Source organism: Platalea leucorodia, assembly GCF_965183815.1.
Source record: "Platalea leucorodia genome assembly, chromosome: 5".
Classification (NCBI taxonomy): Eukaryota; Metazoa; Chordata; class Aves; order Pelecaniformes; family Threskiornithidae; genus Platalea; species Platalea leucorodia.
This window is the reverse complement of record NC_138827.1, coordinates 42,030,309-42,054,450: the sequence shown is the minus strand read 5'-3', so window position 1 is coordinate 42,054,450 and position 24,142 is coordinate 42,030,309. Positions and strand designations below refer to the sequence as shown.

The 24,142-nt window shown below is 39.5% G+C and overlaps 1 protein-coding gene across 4 annotated transcripts; it reads left to right on the top strand.

Moving 5' to 3' along the window:
• The first annotated feature begins 5,869 nt into the window (after positions 1–5,869).
• FRRS1 (ferric chelate reductase 1) lies at positions 5,870–23,384 on the top strand. 4 transcript variants are annotated; one of them, XM_082311945.1, is made up of 17 exons: positions 5,870–6,089; positions 7,068–7,227; positions 12,389–12,584; positions 12,816–12,952; positions 14,188–14,282; positions 14,988–15,138; positions 15,986–16,165; positions 17,069–17,167; positions 17,722–17,869; positions 18,410–18,526; positions 19,322–19,437; positions 19,723–19,809; positions 20,784–20,881; positions 21,058–21,116; positions 21,843–21,986; positions 23,120–23,181; positions 23,287–23,384. In XM_082311945.1, the coding sequence occupies exons 2-17, from the start codon at positions 7,177–7,179 to the stop codon at positions 23,377–23,379; spliced, it is 1,833 nt and encodes a 610-aa protein (XP_082168071.1). In that variant the 5' UTR covers positions 5,870–6,089; positions 7,068–7,176; the 3' UTR covers positions 23,380–23,384. The 4 variants fall into 4 exon arrangements, with proteins under 4 accessions (XP_082168071.1, XP_082168070.1, XP_082168073.1 ...); XM_082311944.1 differs by having other exon boundaries at positions 5,870–6,267; XM_082311947.1 differs by lacking the exon at positions 7,068–7,227 and having other exon boundaries at positions 5,871–6,089.
• Positions 23,385–24,142: the final 758 nt, after the last annotated feature.

The window sequence follows — 24,142 nt, the reverse complement described above, 5'->3', positions numbered from 1 at the left end:
CTCTTTTCAACCAGTTTTTGCATTCTACCACCAAGTTAAGCATGAGCAGGAAGAGCAGGGAAGATGATGCAAGAGTGGTTTGCACTGGGATGCTACAAAGCTAAAATTCAGAGTGACAAATCTCCTTTTGCTGTATAGCAATCAGTGTACCCAATTCAACATCTACAGTTGAAGCATCACCAAATGCTGTTACCAGAAATTCAAAGTCCTTCCTTAATGTTTGTCTTATTGATATCGTCAGATCTTTTGGTTAGCCATGAACTTGAGCTTAGGATTGCTGATCAGAAGTAGCTTGCCCATAAATGGGCAGCGGCTCCTATGTGAACTCACAAGAGCTAGGAATTACTGCTGTATGTTGGAGCAAACTGCTGCTGCTGCCTAGCTTTTGAGAGTGTCTTACCTCTGTGCACCCTTCGGCTGGGGCTGCACGGCTAGAAGGCGCGTCGTCCCCTGGGTGGTGGATAGGGGATCCCTCTCTGGAGGGTGCACCGGATAAAATTGAAGAAGGTGCCGCGAACCAACGCAGCCTAAGGGAAGGCCACCCTGACAGAAAAACCACTGGCCCTCCAAGTCATGGGGATTGGGCAGGAGGCCAACTACCTCCTCCCAGAAAAAAAAAAAAAAAAAAAAAAAAGTTGCAGAAACGACGAGCATCAACTTTCAAAAAAAACCGAAATGGCGGAGATGGAGAAAATCAGTAATGAAGTGAGGAGGAGGAGATGGAACTGGATCGGTCATGTCCTGAGGAAAAAACCAACAGAAGACTGTGCTGTGGCCCTTGGGTACTCCAGAGCACGCAGCCGCAGACCGATCGAAGTGGAAGAACGATGTTCACGCCTTGTGTGCCTCCTGGCACTGAGAGAATTCAGATTCAGATTCAGATACCTCTGCGCAAACCACTGGCTCTCCATTCCAGCTGGATTCTTGTTGGTGGAGAAATCACTGTCTCATACAGTAGTGCGGTATTGATATTTTGCCTCCGAGTAGGTCAGTGACATATTTGTTGGGTCACTGCAGGTGCTGTGCAGCAGATTCCCCCGAAGTCTGGAACTTCCTTGGAGGTACTGGCTTGCACAGAGGCTATGTAGTAACCTGGCTCTGCAGGAGGCAGCTTTCCATAGCATCTCTGGACTGGGTCACTTCACACCTCGCTTGCTATTCCCCTGTGCTCATCAAGTGAGGATTGCTGCTTATAGGACTTGAAAAGTGGTGGGAAACAATCTTCTCTCTCTTATTCTTCTCACAGCTCTCCTATGTTGGATATGCCTTTTACCAGCTCTGTTATAATCTGACCAGCTTATTAGCTTTTGAAAGTCTCTGCAAGCATTTAGGTGAGATGTGCTAAAGTAAGAGCTAAAATCCCTGCAAGCGTTCCTACCGAGCATACTCAAACATCACCACATGGTCCCCCCACAGGGGTACTGGGCATGTACTACCCAGCATGCTGCTACCTCTAACCGCATTGCCCATCGTGCAGCATCCCTACAGAACGATTGCTTGTGCTTCAACTCAGAGCAACCACAAACCCCACAGACACACCAGGTCTGAACAAAGAATACGTTTATAAGCCATGAAGGAGACAAATTGAGAGCTGCTGAGAAAAAGGTGAAAAGCTGAAAATGGGTTGTCTGTGAAAGGACCTCTGAGATGAGATGAAAAAGAGTGGGAAAATTAGTTCCTAGTCCGAGTGAAAGGAAAGAGGAAAAAAGCTGTGGGGCAGAGATGTAATTGAGATTGGCTAGCAAAGAAACTGATCCGTGTGTGGAAGAGCATTGTACTAGATTTCAATTAATCTTGTAGTTTCACATTACGAATTGTGTAATCGGGTCTAAAGTGTCTTAAACTGAAGCACTTACAGGTCAACGCTTTTGCCAGCAAGCTCTTTGCTCTCCGTGAAATGGAATAATAGGATCTCCTCACATCTCGCTGATATAATAAAATTAATACTTTTAAAAAGCACCACAGAAATGGTGAAAAATATAGAAAACTCAATAAAGTTAATAATTCAGTACTTCTGTCAGATAAAACTTCAATAGCGTGCATCAGATAAAGCGATGGCCCTCATCTCTTGAAGTGGGTAAAATGATTTTACTGCAGTCCTTTATCCATTGATTTAATTGTGTTATTAATTCTCCACTGAATTAAGTGGAGACTCTTTCAGAAAAGTGGCAGGTTGTCATTGTATCATAGCACCGATATGGATCTGTCTCAAATTGATATCAGGGAACCAAACTTAATTCTTTCATTTGAGATAAGCAAGGAAGTATTTTTCTGAAAAAAATTCTTTTTAAGTCAAAGTCGATGCACATTTTGGTAGAAAGCGTTTGTGCACATACTCCAGCTGTTGATGTGTCAGAATAGAGGTACAAAAAGAAAGTAGGTTTCTGTGTACTCCAGTGGAAAGCCTTATTTTACTTAGTGGGTAGTGCCACCAGGTGGCTACTTAGTGTAATTGACTGAAAGCCGTAAAATGCATTTTTCTAGTACTGCTAGGTGGGCAAGTATTTTCGTATAAATACGTTGCCAAGTGTGAATCTTTATGTGTCACATAAAAAAATTTAAAAATAGTGAAAGTAGAAGGGTCTGATTAGTAGAGAAGAATAAAGACCAAAGAGAAGCATACATAAAAAGAATATTTCTGGAGGTCAGTGGAATACATTTATCTAGTTTGTAGGATAAGAGTGAGTCAGTTGGTAAAACAGGTAAGTATGAAACAGCGCCAAAGCTCAAGGGAAAAAAATTAATTAATTATGGAAAAAATATGTCATCCTACATTGTGACTTTTATCATCATTTATTTCCTTTCAGATGGTCATGATTGTTTCAATGACTCAACATTCCCCTCTCTTTGGGGAAAAAAACATATGCAAATTGCATTGGTAGGAAAAATTCTTCATATCTAAGATAATATTATTGTTATTATTTTCCTAATACATATTTAGCTAAGACGATAACATTGAAAAGCTTGAAAAATGCTGAAGTCTAGTCTTGTAAGTGTAGGATGCAGAAGAGGGAGACGAATAAATACAGGTGTCAGGACTGTTATCTTCATAGCAAGACCAATCTCCTGCATGTATTCAGCCAAATCTAAATGCACTTTTTCAAACGTGTGCCAATATATCAAAACAGAAAACAGTAATAACAAAAACTTCTTAGATCCAAGTTATCCATCACCAAATCAGTCTGATAGGGATGCAGCCTTTTTGCACATGACTTGATTTGGACTCAAGTCATGTTTATTGTGATAACCTTGCCAGTAACAGAGAGAAACCATTTGCCTGGTACACATATATATGAAACTTGAGCAAGGGTTGACCTTAGAAAATGCCACAGTTTTGCTGTATAGTTAGCTTAATACCTAAGAGGAAAACTGATTACAAGGAACCACATAATGACACAGGTTCTCTTCAGACCTAGCTACAATGGCTTATTGTTTTCTGTATTACTTTGGGCTTAAAAATTAGCATAGCTATCAGCATGTGCCTTGGACTGCACAATATTTAATTTCCAAAATTATATATATTTTACTTAATTGTTTCTTCAGTTGTTAAGCAACAGAAATTCCCTTTTATATACTCAGCTTGTAGTCTCCTTTATGAAATTGCTGTTGCTTTCAAAATTACAAGCTTTCACTTACTTCCTTGAGGTCATGGAACAAACTATGCAAAAAAATTCATTAGCTTCTTTTCACATTAGATGTTATGTTGTTCACATGCCACTTGATGTCATCATCCTCTGACATAGTTCAATAGTAGATTACATGATTTTGTCTCTTTTCAGGCTTGCAGTAAGACGAAAAACCAACCCCCAGCCCTCTACGTCTCTAACCAATCATTTGGTTAAGCTAGAAACTTCTGCTTGCAATAAATACAGAATTATTATGAACACACTAACAGAGCTGCAATTGCAGTACACTTTACAAAGAAGATGCATCTGCAGGCTTTTTATAGTTCATATATCCCAGTGCATTTTACATCCTTGATAAAACTTGGATATTGACACTTAACAAATTAGCATGCGGTACTCTCTCATAGAAATATTTTCATTAAGGCTGTAGAATGGTTGATTTTTTTTTTTTTTAAGGACACTAGGATGTTTGAAAGGATTCCTTCCAGACAGATTGATGATTGCCTATGCAGAAGGAGTATGGGCACTTGTACTCAGTAGTTAGAGAGTAATTGTTTTTTCCTGGTTCTCTTGGTTTTTTCCTGGTTTTCTGGCTTTATAGCCCTTGGGCAATAGCTAACACCTTCTGAAATAAAAGAAGCTATAAAATGAGAAGCAAAACAGTATTCCCTCTCTTACCCACTTTACCTTTCACAGATAAATGAATTTATTGTCTTAAACTCTGATTACAGTTTCCAACAGGATGGTAGCTTGCATTTTCATCCCTCCTTGTGGGTCTTAATGAGGAAATTACTTCCATATATTCTTATATTTATAACAATGTTTCAGAAGTATAGACCCCATTCTGTCAATGGGACGAGACTCTAAAATAAGATCTTAAAAAAATATTTGGATATTGATTCCTACTAAAATCTGTGTAAGTTACGAACCTAAATATTGTCAAGAATATTGGTCACTGTGATTACCAGAGTTTTCATACTGTAAATGTATTTATGTTAGTATTTGTCATACTAATAACTTATCTGCAAGGAAGGCTGTTTTTAATCAGCATAAATTAATTAGAAACACAGAAGCACTTAATAATGCATGTGTCTACTTGGGCTTACAATTTTATCAAACTCTTTCATATTTTGGAGACTTTATGAACGGCTGTTGTAAACTGAATGTTTTTTTTTCCCCAGCTAGGGGGGAATATCCAGAATATCCATATTTAATTTTAAGCTGTTGATTGTGCGTTATGTTTCTTCAGTTGCTGTACACCTAGTGAGTTCTCAGCTTCCCAGTGACTTCCATGAGCAAGATAATGCAAGTGTAACAGCCCAAGCATTTGCCTGATTCAGCAAAGTCGTTCATTATTGTTTTTCACATTAAATATATCTTTTAAGATGCTATTACAGGGTACCTCTAAGGGTAATGCTGCTTTTATAGAAACTGAGAAAACAGTAGAACACTAACAGAGCATTTGCAAGTCTGCTAAATTTTACTAGATGGTACTTTTTAAGAAAATAGGACTAAATTACTAGTATGGAGATCACTAGAACTCCTCAGACCTACTAATAAGCAACTGAATTACCAGAGCCCTCCAGTCAAGGTGTTTGTTAACGCAAACACAGTATTTTTATTCTGTGGGAGGGCAAAATTCCCACTAGATTTTTATTAAATAATTGTCTTTTTCTGCCGCCTTGATTTGTGAGCAATTGAGGACTTGGAATGAAACAAAGAAAACCAGAGCTCTGAGGAGCCCGTGTAAGTACCTGCAGCTTCTGCCGGCAAAACCCCAGTTACAGCCAGTACTTATTTGCTTTCTTGATAAGAAAAACCTGATTTTGCAAGCCCGCGTATGTGAACACCTTTAGGCGTACGAATACCACCACCAGTGAGCTCTGCAAGCTTTTACAAGGGCAATCTCTCGGTGACACCCACGGGGCAAGACGCTAGTTGCAAAACCAGGCCGTTCCTCAAGGCCTCCAGGCGGAGGAGGCGAAGGCGTTGCGCGCCCTGACGGCGCTTCGCAGGACCCCAGTTCTTCGGGGGGTTCACACCGGGCAGCGACTTGGGCGCCGACACAGAGCCTCCCCCACCCACCCCTCCGCGGGCGCACCCCCCGCCCGCCCGGCCCCTCCGCGCCCCTCCGCCGGCAGCGGCCCCCTGCCGCCGGGCTCCGCTCCGCTCCGCTCCCCGCCCGCCCCGCCCCGTTCCTGCGCCTCCCCGGCCGCCGCCCGGCGGGAGAGCGCCTCGGGGCCGCCCCCCGCAGCCAGAAAAGCGGCGGCTGCCGCGGGGAGAGGCTTGAGCAGAGGAGGGGGCCGGGCCGCCCCGCCCGCCGCCGCCTTCCCGCCGCCTTCCCGCCACCCTCTTCTGCGGGAGCCGTGCCGGAGGCGAGAGGAGAGCGGCGGGCTGCCCGGAGCGAGGGCTGTCTTAGCGAAGCTGCTGTAGCTCCAGAGCGCTTTGATTAAACTGGCGCCAGTGAGTGCTCAAAGTGTAGATACCGCAGGCTTTTGAAAACTATATATGCTTAATAGACTATCTACAAATTAAAGTTTGGTGAAGCTCTTAAAGCACCTTGTAGCTGCTGCCTTTCATGCAAGCATTTCTGCATTGCTTTAGAGAAAACTCTTAAGCCTGCTTGCCTTAATGAGTAAAGGTAAGCTGTGGCTTATTTTACCTGGAAGCCACACCAGCTGTGTTCCTCTTGCATCTTGTTTGCTTCTTAATGTTATGTGAATATTACTTTCTTATTTTGTTTCTTAATTAATGTGTGTAGGAGATGGCTGTATGGTAACTGTTACGGTAAACGTGCTGATCCTGTAGTTGGATTTGCTTGTTGGGGTAACAAACTATGTTGTTTTTAGGTCAGCCTGCAACTTTAGGTTCTTCATATAGATAGAAGTTTGCAAGGTTGGGGCCTTAAACGTTATATGCAGAGCAGCTGCCTAACAGAAAGTTAAATAATCAAACAACTGAACAGGGCAAAATCCTTGCCTTTTGTTCATTCTTGGTGGGATATATGGAAAAAAGATGAAGTTACTGTATTGCTTTGTAAGATTGCTTATCCCTTTTTTAAAAAACAAAGTGTCTCTTTGATAGGGAGTAAATGCGTAAGAAACTTTAAAATCATGTTGCAAATTTGTACCAACTTGTGCTTTGAGGAAGAAGGTATCAAAAGTTGTGGTTTGGTTCCCCCTCCCACCCCCCCTTAACTGCACCAGAAGGTAATTAAAATAATTACTTAATACGAAACTCTGAGATCTGTGGAAGTACATGTCTTGACAAAGCAAAGGAAGCTGCAGGGTCAGTGCTTCATTACAACTTCACGCATTTCAGCTGAAGTGTAGGGTGTTACAGGCTTAGCTTGGGAAGCAGTACAAAGCGTGTGCCTGAAGTAAAGAATGCTCTTAGAAATGTTTCCTTTTTTGTGTGTGTGTGTACTGTTTCTTCTTTCAGACAAACTTCCTCTGATCTTGGGTGTGATAAAGGTTAATACTGTTAGATGCAAGCCAAATAAAAGAGGTTACAATGTAATATAAGTTGTCTTGCTGTAAGTAGAAAGCCAATGGCAATTTTACTCAGACTTGGTCGTTGTAACAGAAGGACTGGCTGTAAGGTAAGTACCTACACTTACACTGTTACAAAAATTAACTTTGAAATGCACAGGCCTTAAAGTTCTCTTTGAATGTTACCTGAGTAGAAAGACCAAGAGGCTGAGGTGTGTATGTTTTGTCATCTTGTGGGCATGAGTGTGTGTGTCTGTATTTTAAAAGTGAGTTATTGTGAATGTGAACACTACTTGTTTTCTGCCCTTGCTCAATCCAGCTATTGTGATATGACCACATTTAAATGAGCAGGAGAAGTTAACCTAAGCTCTTTTTCTGAACTCTGAGGGAAGGTGACTCTTGGACAGCAAGGCTGTCTGCTTTTGCTTTGTGGGAGTATATTTCTAAAGAGATAGAGCACAAACACCTTCTGTTAATACAGCTTATTCTCCTTTAGATGGCTTTTTCCTTTTTACACTTGCCTCTTGTCTGATGGTGCTCAGGAGAAAAGTTCTGGCTATGATAGTTTTCGTACCTTTGAATTGACAATATGTTTGCCTTGTCCTTCCTCTCTTCTCCTCTTTCTCTCCGAAACTAGTTTTAGATTTCGTACTGTGCAGCTAATGAAGTTCTGTTAAACAGCTGAAAGAAGATAATATCTGTGAAGAGATCCTGAGTTTGTGTGTGAACATTGTGCCCTTGAGGAATTAGGCTACCAGGGCTTTCTTACCTGTTGATACCTGCAGGGAGTGTAGGAGTTTTTTTCAACACAGGAGGGAGTAACTTACTGCTCTCCGTTTATCCAAATCCAGTTACTGTAACATTGTGAGATGTAATCAGGAGAATAAATTCCCTTGTATACTCAATATTATTAAAAGATTCCCACTAAATTTTAGTATGGTTGGTTCAGGCTTTTAAAGATTCTGTTCCTAAAATTATAGCACTCATTTTTTCCAATCATTTCTTATTCTTTCCTCCTCCCTCCTTAGGAGGAGAAAGACATGACTCCTGAATGAATGGGATGATAAATTCTAAATGTTCAGACAAGTGTAGTTGTATTGCATTGAAACTTTACAGAAGCTGGTAGCTATTATTATGAGCAAACCTGTATTTTTCTATGCAATCTGCCGTGCCAGGCAGAATCTCTTGAGGTTAAGCCACAGATAATTACTTTGGCCTTTAACCATTAATTGTTTGAATTATCACAGAGGTGTTCTTGTCTTGTCATGGTCCGTCGTAAGTATGAAGAATGCTAGCTACTTCATCTCCATTCATACTAACTGAAACGGTTGTTTCTAGTTCACTCTTTCAGGAATATCTGCTGTAGGTTCTTAGTGAGCTTTTCTTGGCTGCCTCTCATTTAAAATAACTGTTCTTCATCCCACTACTGTTGGAATAATTGGCTACGCGTGGAGCACCTTTGGGACTCCGTTCTGATTTTTCTAATGACTTTCCTCCAGATTTCTGGTGGGTTGCATGCAATGTAGGTTCCCAAAAAAGGGTGCTCTAACAAAAAACTCTATTTCTGTCTTGAGTTCTGACCTGCCCAGCAAACATATAAAATAACTTGGTAGTATGGCTCAAGAAATGCTTGACTGAAACTTCAGATTACTTTAGAAGTCAGCTGTTAGTATTGAGTAATCTCTGTATGAAATTGAATTTTACAGTTATAATCAAGTTCCATGTGAAATGAATATTAATGGACATTCCAATTACTCTGCTTCCTTGGAAAAGCTTAACTTCTGTCTAAAGCATTTTGCCCAAGTTAGTTGAGGGTGATGAGATGACTGTCACTCTGTATGTTTTTTTTTTTTTTTTTTCCCCCTCTGTTAATTAGAGGGCTGTATTATAAATGGCTTCAAGTACACAATTCTCTCCCTCCCTCCACCCCAAGAGTGACATGATATTTGAAACACTGTTAGAATTACAGGTAATGATGAAGTTTCTTTGAACAAACTTGTTCTGAAGCTTTCTTTCCTGCCAGGGTCTGTGAGTTATGTATTATACTGAAGACTTAAGTAGGGAGAGTGAGGGAGGCAATAACAAATTTGTAGTCATGGTTCAAAGTAATGAGTATTGAAGTATTTTTTCCATTCTAAATAAATGGAATATATAGCTATAGTGGCTGTAGAACTCTAATCAGACAAAGTAGGAAACCATGTAATCTTACAGAAGAGGTGACTGTTTTATATAGGAGTGACCTGTTGCTTGCCAGTGGCTGACGGTTGGTTGGTTGGTTGGGGTTTTTCTGTTTAGCAAAACAGATGATCTATTGTGCAAATACTTGGCTGAGGATGGATATAATTGCTTATTGATCTTCAGCCTCAGTATAAAGATGCTTTTTCTTGTCCCCTTTCAGAATTGCTTATTGCTGATTCATTAGTTTAATTAGGTATCTTCCTTAGGTGTTTTTTTAATATTGTTCATTTTTTAACTGCTACTGATATGTGCTCAGCTTTCCAGACTAACTCACTCTTTCCTTCTCTTGGCCAGACTGTCATATTCATGAGGGCTGTTTCGTGCTCTTGCAACAGGTACTTTTTTAGAGCTAAAGGAGACATCTTAAGCTGCTTATAGGAGGAAGTTTTGGGCATCTCTTGGATTTCCGTTCTTCCTTGCTGTATATTCAGATTTTGTGTCCTTGTCTTTCTTGCCTGTTATGATTGGTATGAAGCTTGTTTTGAACAGGTCTTGGTTGAAGGCCGAGGGCCTGTGTGCATGTTGCAAAAGGGGGTGGGGAGGCACAGTGAGATCCTAGCTGAATTAGGAGCAGCAGATGAGTGATTGTAAACTGCTATTTTTGTCTATTGCAAACTACAATTTTAAATATGAAGTTCTATGTGTTATAAAAAGGGTTTTACTATGGTATCTGAGTTAAAGTCCAGAGTTCTTTAATCTGAAATTAAGGAATAATTTCTTAAAGCTTGACTTCTCTAGAATGTTGACCTGTTGTACTGTTTTTTTTTTTCTACAATAACAGTTGAGTAGATATTTTCCTAAAAATGCAAAAAGAATCTTTAACCACGGAACGATTGATGTTGTAAGAGTGCTTCCCATCTTCCCTCTGCCTCTTTTACTGTGTAAGTGGAGAACGTAGAGTGCCACAATGTATTTCCAGATTAAAGGAGGAAAGGGACTTCTCAAGGCAACTGAATAAGTGGTTTTTTTGAGGAAGGCTAAATTTTAATATGGAAATTACTGTCCTTTATAGGATCTAGCCCTCATTTTTGAAAGTGCATAGAGAAGATTGCTCTTCTACAGCTAGCCCTGTTTAAAAAAGAAAAAATGTTCTAAAAAAATGCTCTTCAGTACAGTACTTCTTTCAGATTTTGGCTTTTTTCATTCTTTTCATCTCTACTTCTTCCTCTTTCTGTTCTGTCAGCTTCTGAGTCAGTTGAGTCTGCCAAAGAATATTTCTTGTTTTGTTTTAAATCCCTACCACATCCTCTGCTACTTAAACTAGAATACTAACCTACTCTTTTTCTTGTCTCTGCGGTATGCAGCCTTATCTCGTCTAGCAGCAACTTGTTTTGAAGATTTCACTGGTACATATAAAAGCTGCTTTAATGTCACTGTTGTACTGAATCTTAGTTTTTAGCTTCCTGTAGGCTTCCTTAACTTATGAATTAAATCATGTTGATGTAGATTTGTGACAGTTTGGAGAAGTATTGGAACTAGAAGGAAAGGCTTACTCTAACTAGAAGTTAAAGATATTATCATAATGTTATCTTGAATATTTGGGAGGAGGAGTTGAGTGTTGGGTTTTTTTTTTCCTAGTTCCTGAAATGTAACTGTTCAACCTCTTCTCCCCTCTGATTTTCTTTTATTTACTGGTGTAAAGTTGCCAAGGAGCTCTTATGTTGAAGTACAGACACCCTGGGTACTGTGGATTTTCAGCACTGAATGTATGAGAACTTTGGAAAAGTTAATATTGATGACTCTTAGAGAGTGTATAAGACTAATGACATGCCTAGTCTTCATTTGACCGCTTTTTAGGTGTTGGGGTTCAGTCTGAAATGGCTCTGTGCCTTTCTTATCTTCATGTCCATGTGTGCTGTCAGGGAGCTTCATAACCTGATATTTCTTATCACTTGGTGCAAAATGGGCATGGCTCTTCCAGAAGGCAGACCTGCTTGCCTGGTATATGTTTCACTAGAGCTGATAACCCACTTCTTGTGCCTAAGGATTGAAAGGAAGTTTATCTCTGTTCTCCTGGCCTTTTGGACATGCAAATACTTTTTCTTGTTGGCTGAGGCATTCTGTAAACTACGGTACAACTGTAAACCCTGTGTGCTGCTGAGTTACAAAACAATTACAACAGCTTTTTTGAAAACAGTGTTGTGGCAGAGCAAGACATTACATGATGAATGCTGGAATCAGGGCTTCATCTAACTTTTAGGCTCTTTGGTCCTACTACCCTACATGTTTTTCATGTATACTGTTCCCTTAATGAGAGTGTGAGAAGCAATGATATTGTTTGACTAATTGTCTGGAGGTCCAATATACACAAGGAAGAGTTCAAGGGAAAAGCCTTGTGCTTGTCTCCAACAAACATGCGTATTTCTTTGTCTAAATCTTTATACCAAACTCCCACTCTTTTGCATGTATAACATCTATTTCTGACTTTTGGCAACTTCAGTTTCCCTGCAGAAAGAAGAACTTGTTACCTGGGAATTATTTGTCATATGTGAAGAAATAGACACGAGTTGTGGAAACAAAAGGCAGCCTGCAATGATGCACACTTTGGAGCTATGATTAATAAAAGAGTGGGCTTGATACTAGCTGTGTAGTTCCTCAGTACTGTGGACCTGTATACATCAATGAAACCTTTCAAGATCCATCTGTCCTGTGCAGATGTTTAAGGGACTTGGTGGGTTTTTTTTGAGAGAGAGAGAGAGAATGGGAGAGGTGTAAGCAAAAGAAATCTAAAAAGCAGTGTCAAAATGCACTGAGAGAAATAATCCACCTAGTGGAAGGAGGGATCCATCTACTCTCTGTACTCTTGGTGGCCTGAAACACGATATCTGTGAACAGTCTTGCGAAGTCTGGCAGTTATCAGAAGTGCATGTTACTTTTAGCTTCTGCAGCTGGGAATGGTGTCTTCTCATGCATGCTTTTGTTTTAAACATGTTTTTAAATTTCAGTATTCAACTGACTCTTCTAAAGATGAGTGGTGACCTGTAAAGTAAATGTTTATTGTATTTAATTGCCTATAACTCTTACTTTATATAGATGGAGCTGCCTGGCCTTGCTTTTGCTGTTTGGATGTTTGTTTGCTTCTATGCATCTGTGGATGGCTATCCAAGTGGAAAAGTAAGAGAAGCCTGCACTAGCATGATACCCTGTCATGGTAGCTCTCCACAACCGTCACCTGAGCACACCATTACAGTGAATAGGACTGAATTTAAACCAGGGGACAACATAGAAGGTATTGTGTCAGTTATAGCTCAAGAGTTTAATTTGCTGTTTCTTTGTGTTGTAGCATGTCTTTACTCAGCTAGCTATACTAGATCTATCTAAGCAGTTGAATCTTGTTCAGGTGATCCATTTAGCAGTCATTCAGTACTTGTAAAATGAGCTTCTGGTGGTCATTGTTGAAATATTTCATTCTTCCTCTGGAGAATATTTCAACTTCCTTTTATTTTTCTTCTTGTTTCAGTTCACCTCTCTGGACCAGATTTTGAAGGATTTTTCATACAAGCCCGGGATGCAGAACACCTAGATAGCCCCGCAGTTGGTTCTTTCATGTTAGTTGACCGGAGACTTTCTCAGCTTCTGACATGTGGCCGTACCAAGGTATAGTCTAGTGTCTTAAAATGGGACGTCAGACACTGAGGTGTTTGTACTGGACCATGCCTGTAACAGGACAGAGCTAAGCTACGTAATCTTCTTTGAGCTCAGTAAGTCTCTCAGGAAATTGGTCTAACTTGCAGTATAGAGGCATGTCTCACTGCAACTCTGTCAGACTGTTCTTATGAGCCATTTAAACTGTCCTGGTGGTACAAGGCTATTGACTGCTGCAGGAAGATGCAGCATTCATAATGTAACTTTCACTTGTGCACAATGATTGTAGTGTGTTCTTGTTGTTGTACTTAATATTAAAAAGAGGAGGGTATGCTGTATTTGCTTTGAAGAGGACAGTTGTCAATAATTTTCCATGCTTGTTAAGAACAGAGAAAATGTCTTACAGCAAGGGAAGTTTAGGTCAGTTATTGAGGTAAACAAACACTAGAATAGACTATGGTCTTTAGTGTTGCTCTGTCAGTTACTGGTAATGGAGGCTTCTTAGTAACAAGTTAGATCACAATCTTCAATATCCGTTTTAGATAAATTGATTCTGCCTCATGTGCAAGAGATGTGAACTCCGACTAGTGTTTCAGCAACCTGCTTGAACTTCATGAACATGTACAGTGTTATCTGAGCTGCTGTGGACAAAGTTCTCAGTTGGCCTAGATGTATTTTTTTTTTCTCTCTATTTCTACCACCTGCTCCCCCCAGTGGCATCCAACTAATGCATTCATCAGTGCTGTAAAGCCATGGGGATGCCTGGGTTGTGCCCTCTGTGCTCTGAGGACTTAGTTCAGTGCTGCGTCTGATCTGTTTATCTTGTGCAAATAGCTCTCTGACCCCAGGACTACTTTTGGTTTTTGTCCTCTGGAATACTAGTTCTGTTCTCTCTGTACAGTCATTGCACTCTCCCTTCATGTTCCTACTTTAAAAAAAATGGAGCATTATCACACCATTTCTGCATAAATGCTGCAGGGACCTCTGTCTCATCACTGGAGTCTTCTGGATTGAAAGACCTCTAGTTGTTCCTTTTAGCCTTAAAGTTTGTTAGTACATCTAAGGTTCAGTGGTAGACTTTATCTGGGTTGATCATGACTGACTTGGGAAAAGCCAGTTGGACTGGGTCTGTGCAGTGTAAGAGTGCAGTGTCTGTTTAGGATTTAGCTGCAGCCTGTGATGACTATTAGCTGAAATTTCCTTAGTGCATATCCACTGTATAACTCTTGATATGTATGTGTTTTCAGAATTCAGCTGTCAGTCACACAAGTAAAGCAAAAAAGAAACACATAAAAGTTTATTGGATTGCTCCTGGAGATGCACCAAAACATGTACAGTTTCTGTAAGTAAATCTAGTATTAGTTCTAGTTTATTGAAATGCAGATAAGGTAAACCTGTACCATTGTCTATGTCAAATATTGACCAGCAACAGAAAAGTATCCTTGGGCTAATGGCCTGAAAACTCAACACCTCTTGCTTGCTGCAGAGTCTACATTAATGCAGACACTTGTTCTTTATGGAAAGCTTGGAGATGATTAGTTTTATTTTTTTTTTTTCAATTTTTTTAATTTTTTTTTTTTGTGGGGGGAGTAGAAGGAGATTCAGAGACCAGTTTATTTAGTATTTCTGGTTAACTGCTCACCTCTCATGCCTGTAAAATACAGTGTTAAGAATCTTCTGTGCTTGTACCTAACAAAATGGTATGTGTACCCTCCTGTTATACTGCTAGCTTTTTGGGAACTAATGGATGAAATCTATGCAACTCTTCTCTGAGATTGTAATCTGTGCCACAGGCATGAATGTTTCTTATATCCAGTAGAGCATGCAGTAGTATGTTTTAGAATTATTTTTCCACTGAGATTTCAGATATTTTCCTACTTTAATCCCTAAAATGGTAGAGGTCTGCATAAAGATGGGGGTTTAACAACTAAGTTGAACAAACTATAGAAGTTTTTCCTTTTTGCCTTTTTTTTTTTTTTTGAAAGTAACAATCAGGTGATGATGTATTCAGTAATGACTCTGTGTGTGTTGTGGTTTTTTTTTTAAGAGCCACAGTTGTGAAGAAATATAGGATTTTCTGGGTGAAGATTCCTGGTCCCATTGTTTCTCAACCTAGTGCACTGTCCCCAACAACACCCTTGCATGCAACGTCAGAGGCTATATCAACTTCACACCCGATTTCCTACTTATCAAAACCAGTAAGTAATTATAAAACTAAATAATGCTATCTTAATGCTTGTGATCAATGGAATTTAATGAAATAACATTGATACAGCCTATTGACAGAAAGGGAGAGATGATGGATGAGTAACTTAGATATCAGAGACCAAGAACATAGACAGATACCCTGTTACAGTAGTTGAGTTGCCTGAACTTGTGTGGGTTAAATGTTGTCAAGCCACACATGGGTCAAAAGGTTGATAGAACATGTAGAACTTAACGGTCAGAAAATATTATGAATACCTGGGAAGACAGATGGGAAAAGATTTGCTCTGGTCTTAACTAATAACTTCCTATTTAGTAACTGCAGGCTCAGACACTTCCTTCTATGAGTTCATCTGTGTTACTGACTTCCATCAATGATTCTTGAATGGATTGAGCAAGCATCACCTTTTGATCAAGAATAAGTGTGACTTCTAATCTATGTATTTTTCTCATTGTGTATCAGCGGAGTTGCTACTTTAAAAAGGAAACAAAAAGCTGGTCTTCCCTTCTTTTCTCCTTCACCCTACAGCTGATATTACCCCTCTAAAAATTAAACCAAAGGAAGTTTCTCTAAAGTTTTTACTTTCTCTTCAAAGTTATTCTATTATAATGTCTTTAAAGTGAAAATTCAACTTGAGTAAAAGTACAGCTTGGAACTTGCTATCATTTTACCTACTAGCCCTGGGGTAATTGTAGGGATGGGTTAAGAGATTGGTATGTAGACATAGATGGCATTGCTTTGCTCTTCCTTTTATGCTTTCTTCTAGAATGGGGTAGAAGAGGAGGAAGAAGAGGGAAACTCGTGTTGATTATGACTTGTTTGTTTGCTTAATTATCTAGTTTAATGCATCAGGTTGTGGAAGTACGAAGTTCTGCATTAGGAACCCTTCAAACTGTGATCCCGAGAGTGCTTCCTGTTTCTTTCTATCCTTCCAACGAGAGAAGAGTTCAGTATTTATTGAAATGAGTGGTCCAAGTGAAGGATATTTAGCATTTGCATTGTCCCATGACCAATGGATGGTGAGTGTCCTATTCTACTTCTTTAGTTGCTTTTGTGATCTTAGTAAAGTTTGAAAACTAGCAAAACATGCATATGGAAAACTGAAATGCTGCTAGATGTCGCACAAGGTAACTTCTCTCCCATGGTGCTGAAGCACAGGTTGCCTTTTGTAGGTGGGTAGTCAGTTTTAGCTCAGGACTGACTATTTGCAGTAGAATTTCCCTGTGGATATCTGTCTTAGCAGAATCCAACTTGTCTGATTGCACAGTAGCTGACTGGAATTCTGGGTTAGATCAATCTTTTTTTGTTACCTAGCCAAAACCCCTCACCTGTCAGAAGCTGAGTTGCTCTGCTTTCTGAAAACCATTTGCATTTCATCATTGTTTGTACAGGGTTGACTCCATTCAATCTGAAAAAGTGTTTAGAGGTCCTTTTTTCTAATTGGTGTTAAAGTGAAGGGACGCTGCTGTTGACAAATGCATAATCCATAAACTAACTTGCACAAAGGAGATATTGTTTATATTCATGTCCCTAGTGCAAGAACACTTGGTTCTTAACAGTACTTTGTCTTTATAGCTATGAGGAAAATAAGCTTTTAACTAAGGAGGGGTTTTAAATAACATTAACATCCATCTCTCATCTGGTTAATTTAGTAAATCTAAGTAAAGAAACTTCTGATAATATGGTTGTTACCCTGGGAGGAGGGGAGTGTAAATCATAACATGCCTTACTGTGTGTCATGTGTTTGACTTAATGTGGTTCCTCTGTAATACTGAAGTGTTTGAAAGCTGGGAGATAATAGCTTGACAGCTAGTGAAATCTGTCTCAGGTCTTGTTGCATATATTAAATCAAAGAGCTTTTGGAGACTGCCAGTAGTGGTTTTTATTGGGCTATAAATACCTTTTTATTTGAAACTCTCCAGGGTGGTGATGATGCATATCTGTGCATTAATGAGGACCACCGCATTCATGTAAGCACTGCCTATCTGAAGGGACGAAGTCCTCCTGTTTTGGATTCAGAGGTACATTTGAAAACAACTAAGACACTGCTACAATTGTAGGTTGGAAGTAGTGAATGGTATGCTGCTGCTTTGTGATTTTTATTTTGCACAGCAGCTGTAAATAGTAGGGTGGATCCATAATTCTTTAAGGTGAGATTGGTTGGGCTCTTACTTCCTACTAAATGTTACCTTTAGAAGTCTAAATTTAATTTTAAAAATAAGTCACATGGCGGGGGCTTACTCTGTTAAGGAGCTTTGTGCCCATTATTACTCTGTCCCTTTGCTAGAACTGGAGTTGCAATCGAGATACCTTGGGTTAAAGGTTGAAAGGGAAGGGGAGATTGTTGTTATGAGCTGGAAAAATTGGTGGTAGTAAGTCCAATCCTGATGTTGCTGTGCTGACTTACTGACATACCTTCTAAGTTGGTATGCAAGAGATTTTTACCCCCCCGCCCTGATCACTGCTGTTCTTTCTTTATGCAGCAATGACACCCTTGTCTTTTGCAGGGTTACTTTTAAGGTAATTACTCTGCCGGTCTGAAAAGACTGGGTGTTAAATGTCTCCTGTTCCACAGAATGCCCTTGAAGATGTGTCATGGAGGCTTGTGGATGGTGTTCTTCAATGTTCTTTTAGAAGGAGCATTCGTCTTCCTGCTTATAAAGGGAGATTTAATCTGGATGCCAGTTACTACATCTTTCTGGCAGATGGGGAAGCCAGTGAAGGTAAACTTGACTTGCGTATGGTTGCTCTTCTTTGAACGGCTCTAAATGAGTTAGTAACCTTTATGTAAGATACAGCTTAGCTGAGAATTAGTATCTGAACTAAGGTTTCCAAGTTTGAGGCACTTAGTCTGGTCATCTTTACTGCCTCTCTGATCATGGGTTTGCTTTTGGAAGTTGTAGTAAATTTACTCATATATGTGTGTTGTATGCCCACTTGGTGCTAGGAACTGTTATCTTCTTGAGTGCTGGCCACATCTTTTTGAAATGGAGCCTAGCATCAAAGGGAATTATTCTTGATGTCTTGTGTGTGTAGTGGAGGAAGCTATTTTCTGTAGAGGGGTGAGTTGGTTCTTGTACATTAAGTATGCAAGACAGCTTAGGTGACATCTTAGGTTCTTACCATATTGTGTGTCAGAAATTTAGTTTGTATGATTATGCTCAGTGGTCACAACAGGACTTGCATTCATAAATGAGTGGGCACACTTACAAGTGCAGTGGCTTTCATCAGCCATAAATAAACCACTTTATGTCACTGCTTAGGTGGACTAATATACAAACATCGTCGTCAGCCTCTGATCACCAGTGGAATATACAATGTCACAGGCCTTCCTCAGGATATTGGAGGTTCCCGGTCCCCACGACTTATCAAGGCTCATGGTAAGCTGCAACTTCTAGTTTTGTCTTCCAGTTCTAGACTTGCTGAGACTGGAGAGTTAAGTTTTCCTCATTACTGCAGAGTAGGTATTTCCTCTTGTCTTTCTGGCACTCATGTCTTATATACTGTTGGCTATCAAGATCTGAGACGGTGAAGACAGAGTAAAGTTACTAATAATTTTTCATTTCAAGACCAGCATTATAAGATTCTTTTTGCACAGGAAAATGAACCTGCATTTGCCTTTTCTCTTACATTTATAATTAGGACTTGTTTCTGTTTACCTGCCTCTGGTTTAATTTATTCTAGTTGCACTATTGGTTTAATTTCATTTGAAATGAGAAACCCCTTGACTGACAGTCCAGAGCCATTGAAGTTAATGAGAATTTTTTCCTCTCACGGTACTGGATTTTAAAGCAGGCTGATGAGAGAACTATCACTCATTCTTTGTCAAAAAAATTGTAAGAAATGTCACTGTTCGTCCTCTGATGTCTAAGTTGGTGACAGAACAGCATCTCTCTCCAGTGTGTACTGACTGTACTGGCACATATGGAATGAGCCATAGCCAGAGCTGCTCTGTTGTGCTGTGTGGGCATAGTATGGTTTTCTTTTATATGGATGTTTCTGCCCACTAGCAAGATAAATGCTATAAAGTTGTAGTCTGAACCAGGTGATTAAAAACTTATGACTGGTAAATTCTGACTGTATGTGTACGGACTAAACTATTACATAGTCTTGGAAGCTGTATTCATATGCAGCTAAATTACTCACGCTTACCTTGTGTTTTTTTCAATTTTCAGGAGCGCTAATGTTTGTTGCTTGGATTACCACAGTTAGTATTGGTGTTATTGTTGCACGATTCTTCAAACCTGTCTGGTCTCATTCATTCCTGTTAGGAAAGGAGATGTGGTTTCAGGTGGGCAAAATCTCTCCATATCTCCAGCTGTATTTTCTAGCTTTATTTTAAGCAGAACTATAAACCTACTAGATCCAAGAAACAGGAGATTAAACTTCGTGTATTTATCTTTCTTTAACCTTATAAAATGGAACAATAACAAATCAAAACTTCACTTACTTTACTAGTAAAAGCAAAGTTTAAAGAGGACACTATGAACATCTTTAACTGTAGATCTGTTAAATGTATTTTAATGGCATATTAAGAAAGCTATAGAGTTTCTAAAAGCAAACTTAACTTTTCTAGGTGCATCGTATGCTTATGTTGACCACAGTCATGCTTACAAGCATTTCTTTTGTATTGCCTTTTATATACCGAGGAGGTTGGAGCCAAGTAAGTGTGTGCTTTTGTTTTGTTTAACTCAAATGTAAAGGTTGGACCAAATTAATGAGAAGGAGGTCTACTGATGACTAACATGTTACAACTGTGGCCGAGGAAATTGCTGTGAAAGCTCTCCTTAAGTAGGCTGATTTCAAATCCTAGCAACACAGAAGAGGAATGTTACCTCCTTTAACTACAATTGAAAAACTTCAGTACTTTCCTCTCTCCCTCTTTCTCCCAAATAAAGTCCTTGCTTACAGTTTCTTTATGTACTAAATCAGTCTTCTTCCTATTTCCTTAGAGAACTTGAATTTGGGAGGGGAGTGAGGATGGGACGACTGACTTGTTAACATAGTAAACCTGCTGGGAATAAGTGTATGAACTTGGACTTGAGTAACTGATATCCAGTGATTAAGCTTAGTCTGGAACATTAGATAGAGGTTATATACCTGCTGCTGTCACCTGTATAATATTTGGTGCAAGGTGATACCAGAAATTGGAAAGTTTAGAGAGTATCTTAATTAAATATGGTAGAAGAATGTTGTCACAGGTATGAGCTAGGGAAATTGAGTAAAATGTTTTAGGGTTAAGATTAGAACAGATAGGGTGAGAGGGGAGACCAGTACTGGGAGGAGTTACGAAATAGGCCTCTCCTGAAGACACAGAATTCAGAATGAAGAGCTTGGAGCATAGCTTCTTCAGTCATATTGCTCTCTGCTCTTCAGCTGGTAGAATTTCTCAATACAGCAAAAAGGCAGGGCAAACCCTGGGCAGGCTTCCCAGTGTCTCATGCTGCCAGGGAGAACAATCTCTATCCAGCTGCAGGGCAGCTTACTGTGTCCTGTTACCTCTGCTGCTCTAAACACAGTGCTGCTCCACCATTGTAACTTACTAATACAAGCATAAAGAAAAAAAAATGCCAAAAGTTGATAATTTTGTATATCTTTATATAGATATGATATTAAAGAAAAATGTCCTGTGTTTAGCAAGCAGGTTTTCATCCCTATCTCGGCTGTACTGTGATGGCTCTGACAATCTTTCAAGCACTTATGGCAGGTTTCAGACCATCTCGTCATGCACCAAGGTACTCGCAACTAACTCATTAAGTTACAGCCACAGGAATTAAATATATGTGTTTGTTTAAATAAATAAATCAAAGAACATTGTTACCTACTTTAAAGATACCTTTTCAATATAAGAAGAATTTTTATTCTCCCCGCAACCTATGTAATCAATAAAATGCTTTTAATTGTTTTGTAGGAGGCAATTGTTTAACTGGTTTCACTGGAGTACTGGTACAACAGCTAGAATACTAGCTGGTGAGTAGGAGTAATGGTTGTAACTCCCTTTTAAGTGATTTAAAGGAACTTTGTTCATTGTATTGGCTATTGCTTGTCTAAAACATCTATGGACATCCAGTCCAGGCATCTCTGAAGATTCTTTTTCTTGCTGGCCATCCTCTATGTGAGTTTTAAGTGGCCATCAGGTGCAGCTTTAGGGAGAAAAAGTGACTATGTAAAACTAAAGAGATTACAGACAAATCTGAAAGATCTCTGTAATGAGGACCTGTTCTTATCTTGAGTAATTTCTTTTTGTCTTGGAAGATTTGAGGATAGTGTTCTTACAGTAACGTGGTTCAATGTTATTTAATGGTGGAGGGGAAACTCACTTACAGAACCAGAAGCTGGGCTTAGTTCTATTAATAGTGACAAGTTTCCACAGGCAGCTTAAGCACAAACGTTGTGGTGACTGTGGTCTTGTTGGTAGAGTCACAAGTGCTAGTGTTTGTGTGACTGGGATGTGATAGGGCATTGAGCAGGCTGAAAACTATCTTGGCCTTCTCCTTTCCTCCCTGCCTTCCCCCTCACACTGCCCCCAAAAAAAATAAAAAAGAGCTTTTAGCTGCATGGACTCCTTTTAAGCTCATTCCCCAAGCAGTTGTAGGCAGCTCATGGGAAATCTATTGCCAAAGGTGTTGAGAGCATTTTTTTAATTACCCTAACACAGCACTCTTAGTGTCTTCTTATCTTGTTTTTACTGACTAGTGGTGACTATGTTCTTGGGAATGGATCTACCAGCACTTGACCTACCAGACCCATGGGACACGTATACAATGATTGGTTTTGTAGCTTGGCATGTTGGTATTGATGTTCTTCTGGAAATACACAGCTACTGTCTCGTACGTAAAGGTACAAACCCAATAAAACTCCTGTTGTTACCTTGCTTGCTGAGGATTGTGCAGAAAATGTAAGAGAGTGGATTGAATTTCAGGAGGTGTTCTTTGGCCTCTAACTTGGAAGCTGAGGGGGAATAAGTCTCGAGTAATGGTGTCATATCTTCTGTACAAACTAATATGGGAGTAAAACAGTTTTCAAGACCGGAGTGTTCTAGAAAAATTGGTTTTGTGCTATTCTAAATAGTAGCCTCTTATTTCTCAAGTCACAGTTCATAGGAGCAGACTGAAATGTGTAAGTATTTTCCAAGAATCTGTCACTGTTTGCCCCAATTTTGATCCCAGGTGGATAGGTAAAGTCCAGGTTAATTCATGCAGATTTAGTCTGCATTTTATTGTGACAAAATGCTGGTATGTTACTGCATGAGCAAAATGATCAGAAACTTGAGCACAAACACTTGCAATTTTGGGTGAACAGGGGAATGAAGGTGAAATCCTGACTCCAGTATGTCTAGTGAAGAGATTGGTAGTAACTTCATTGGAAATTCTTAGCTTCACTGGCTGGTGTCACTGAGAGGAGATGACTGTGCACATGTAAATGACCTGTATCTAAGGCAGAGATGAGACATCTGCAGAATTGAAGAAGCATGATTAGTTAAGAGGCTTTGTAAGGTGGCACGTGGAGAAGTAGTGATTGTAACAGATGTGAATTTAAATTTAACTGCAGTAATTACTTCCTAGAAATAGAGAAATGAACCAGAAATGTTGAACAATGAATATTCTCATGTTGGAAAATACTTCTTAATGAAATCTAGTTGTTTTAAAATGAAAAGGAAAAGGTTTTAGATAAAACAAATGTTTTGTCCAGCTCAAAACTCAGTGTTTTGATGACTCATTCTAGCAAGAGAGACAAAATGTTTTGCCACTTCAATGTCCAGAAGTTACTTTTCGTAGGTCAGCTCCAGAATAATTTTTCATTTGTATTGTGCACATGATAGTATGGGTCATGAAATGTCAAATGAGACTTCCAGGCGCTTTTCAAATTTGATGCTGTATAAGACTTAGTCACAGGATCAAGACTTCTGCAGTATAAAAATGAAAAGCCTCCTTCCTCTTAAGAGCAGACTTTTTTTTTCTTCCCACTAACAGTTGAAGTCATAGAGGATGACAGAGTACAGATACTGCAGTCACTTACATCTGCAGAAGCAGAGGTAAGTCACAATTTCGTAAATAACTACTATAAGATGGGATGATTCTTTGTTTAAACCAATAAAAAGACTGGCACTTCTATGGCTTTTCTTCCCCTTCTCTTGCAGGGTCGTCTGTTTAAACATATTGTGCTAACCATCTATGTCTGTGGAAATATAGTATTCCTCGTTGCCTTCCTGGCAGCGATCAACCAAATATGAAATAAGTCACTGAGAATTTTGTGATGAAATATTGTGCAGTTGAAAAACCTGCAAGGAATGGTTTCTATTACAACTTTTCCCTCAACACCTCCCTGAAGATGTAATTGAAGAATAATAGCACATGTGCGTCATGCTCGGTGTTAGGGAGAACTTGAATTCAAATCTATAGAAGGATGCTGCAGTCCTGCAAAAGTTGTCTTCTGATGGAACTTTTAATGGGAGTCTTTGCCTGAGTAAGGAGTGAAGTCTCTATTTTTTTTAAGTGCAGTCATTAACTTGATTAAAGCTTATAGGTTAAGAAGACTGAGAAGATGTGCTGAAAATGCTGTTTTGATAGTCAGTTCTCTAAACCTTTTGTGAAAAATTATTGGGAAAACTGGAAAGACTGATTTGGAATCTTATCGTATCTGTTCACTTTACTGTGTTCTAATGGCATGTGATGTGACAACTTCCTGCTCATGACAGTTTTGTGCATTAAAAAAAAAAATCTTGGTGAAAAACTATCACAAATGCAGGTTTCTGCATGAGCTAAATGCTGTTGTCTATCTTTGCAGTTAAATGCAAAAAATATTCTCTCTGCTTTGAGAGCACTTACACAAGCATGTGGGTTTGGGAACTTCAGTCCTTTAGTAAAACCACCATTTGCCTCATTCAAAATACTGTTCTGTCCCGTCCCTCCCCAGTGCTTCTAAACCATAAAGAGAAAATGTGTTTGCAATATTAGTGCATTAAAACCAGTTGTACTTATCCAGAACTGAAACAG

Excerpts from the sequence above, each read along its gene's own strand:
- FRRS1 (XM_082311945.1), top strand. The coding sequence starts at position 7,177 with ATGGCAATTTTACTCAGACTTGGTCGTTGTAACAGAAGGACTGGCTGT. Across the intron at positions 7,228-12,388 it reads ACAGAAGGACTGGCTGTAAG|ATGGAGCTGCCTGGCCTTGC; the intron begins GTAAGTACCTAC and ends TACTTTATATAG. Across the intron at positions 17,870-18,409 it reads AGATGGGGAAGCCAGTGAAG|GTGGACTAATATACAAACAT; the intron begins GTAAACTTGACT and ends GTCACTGCTTAG.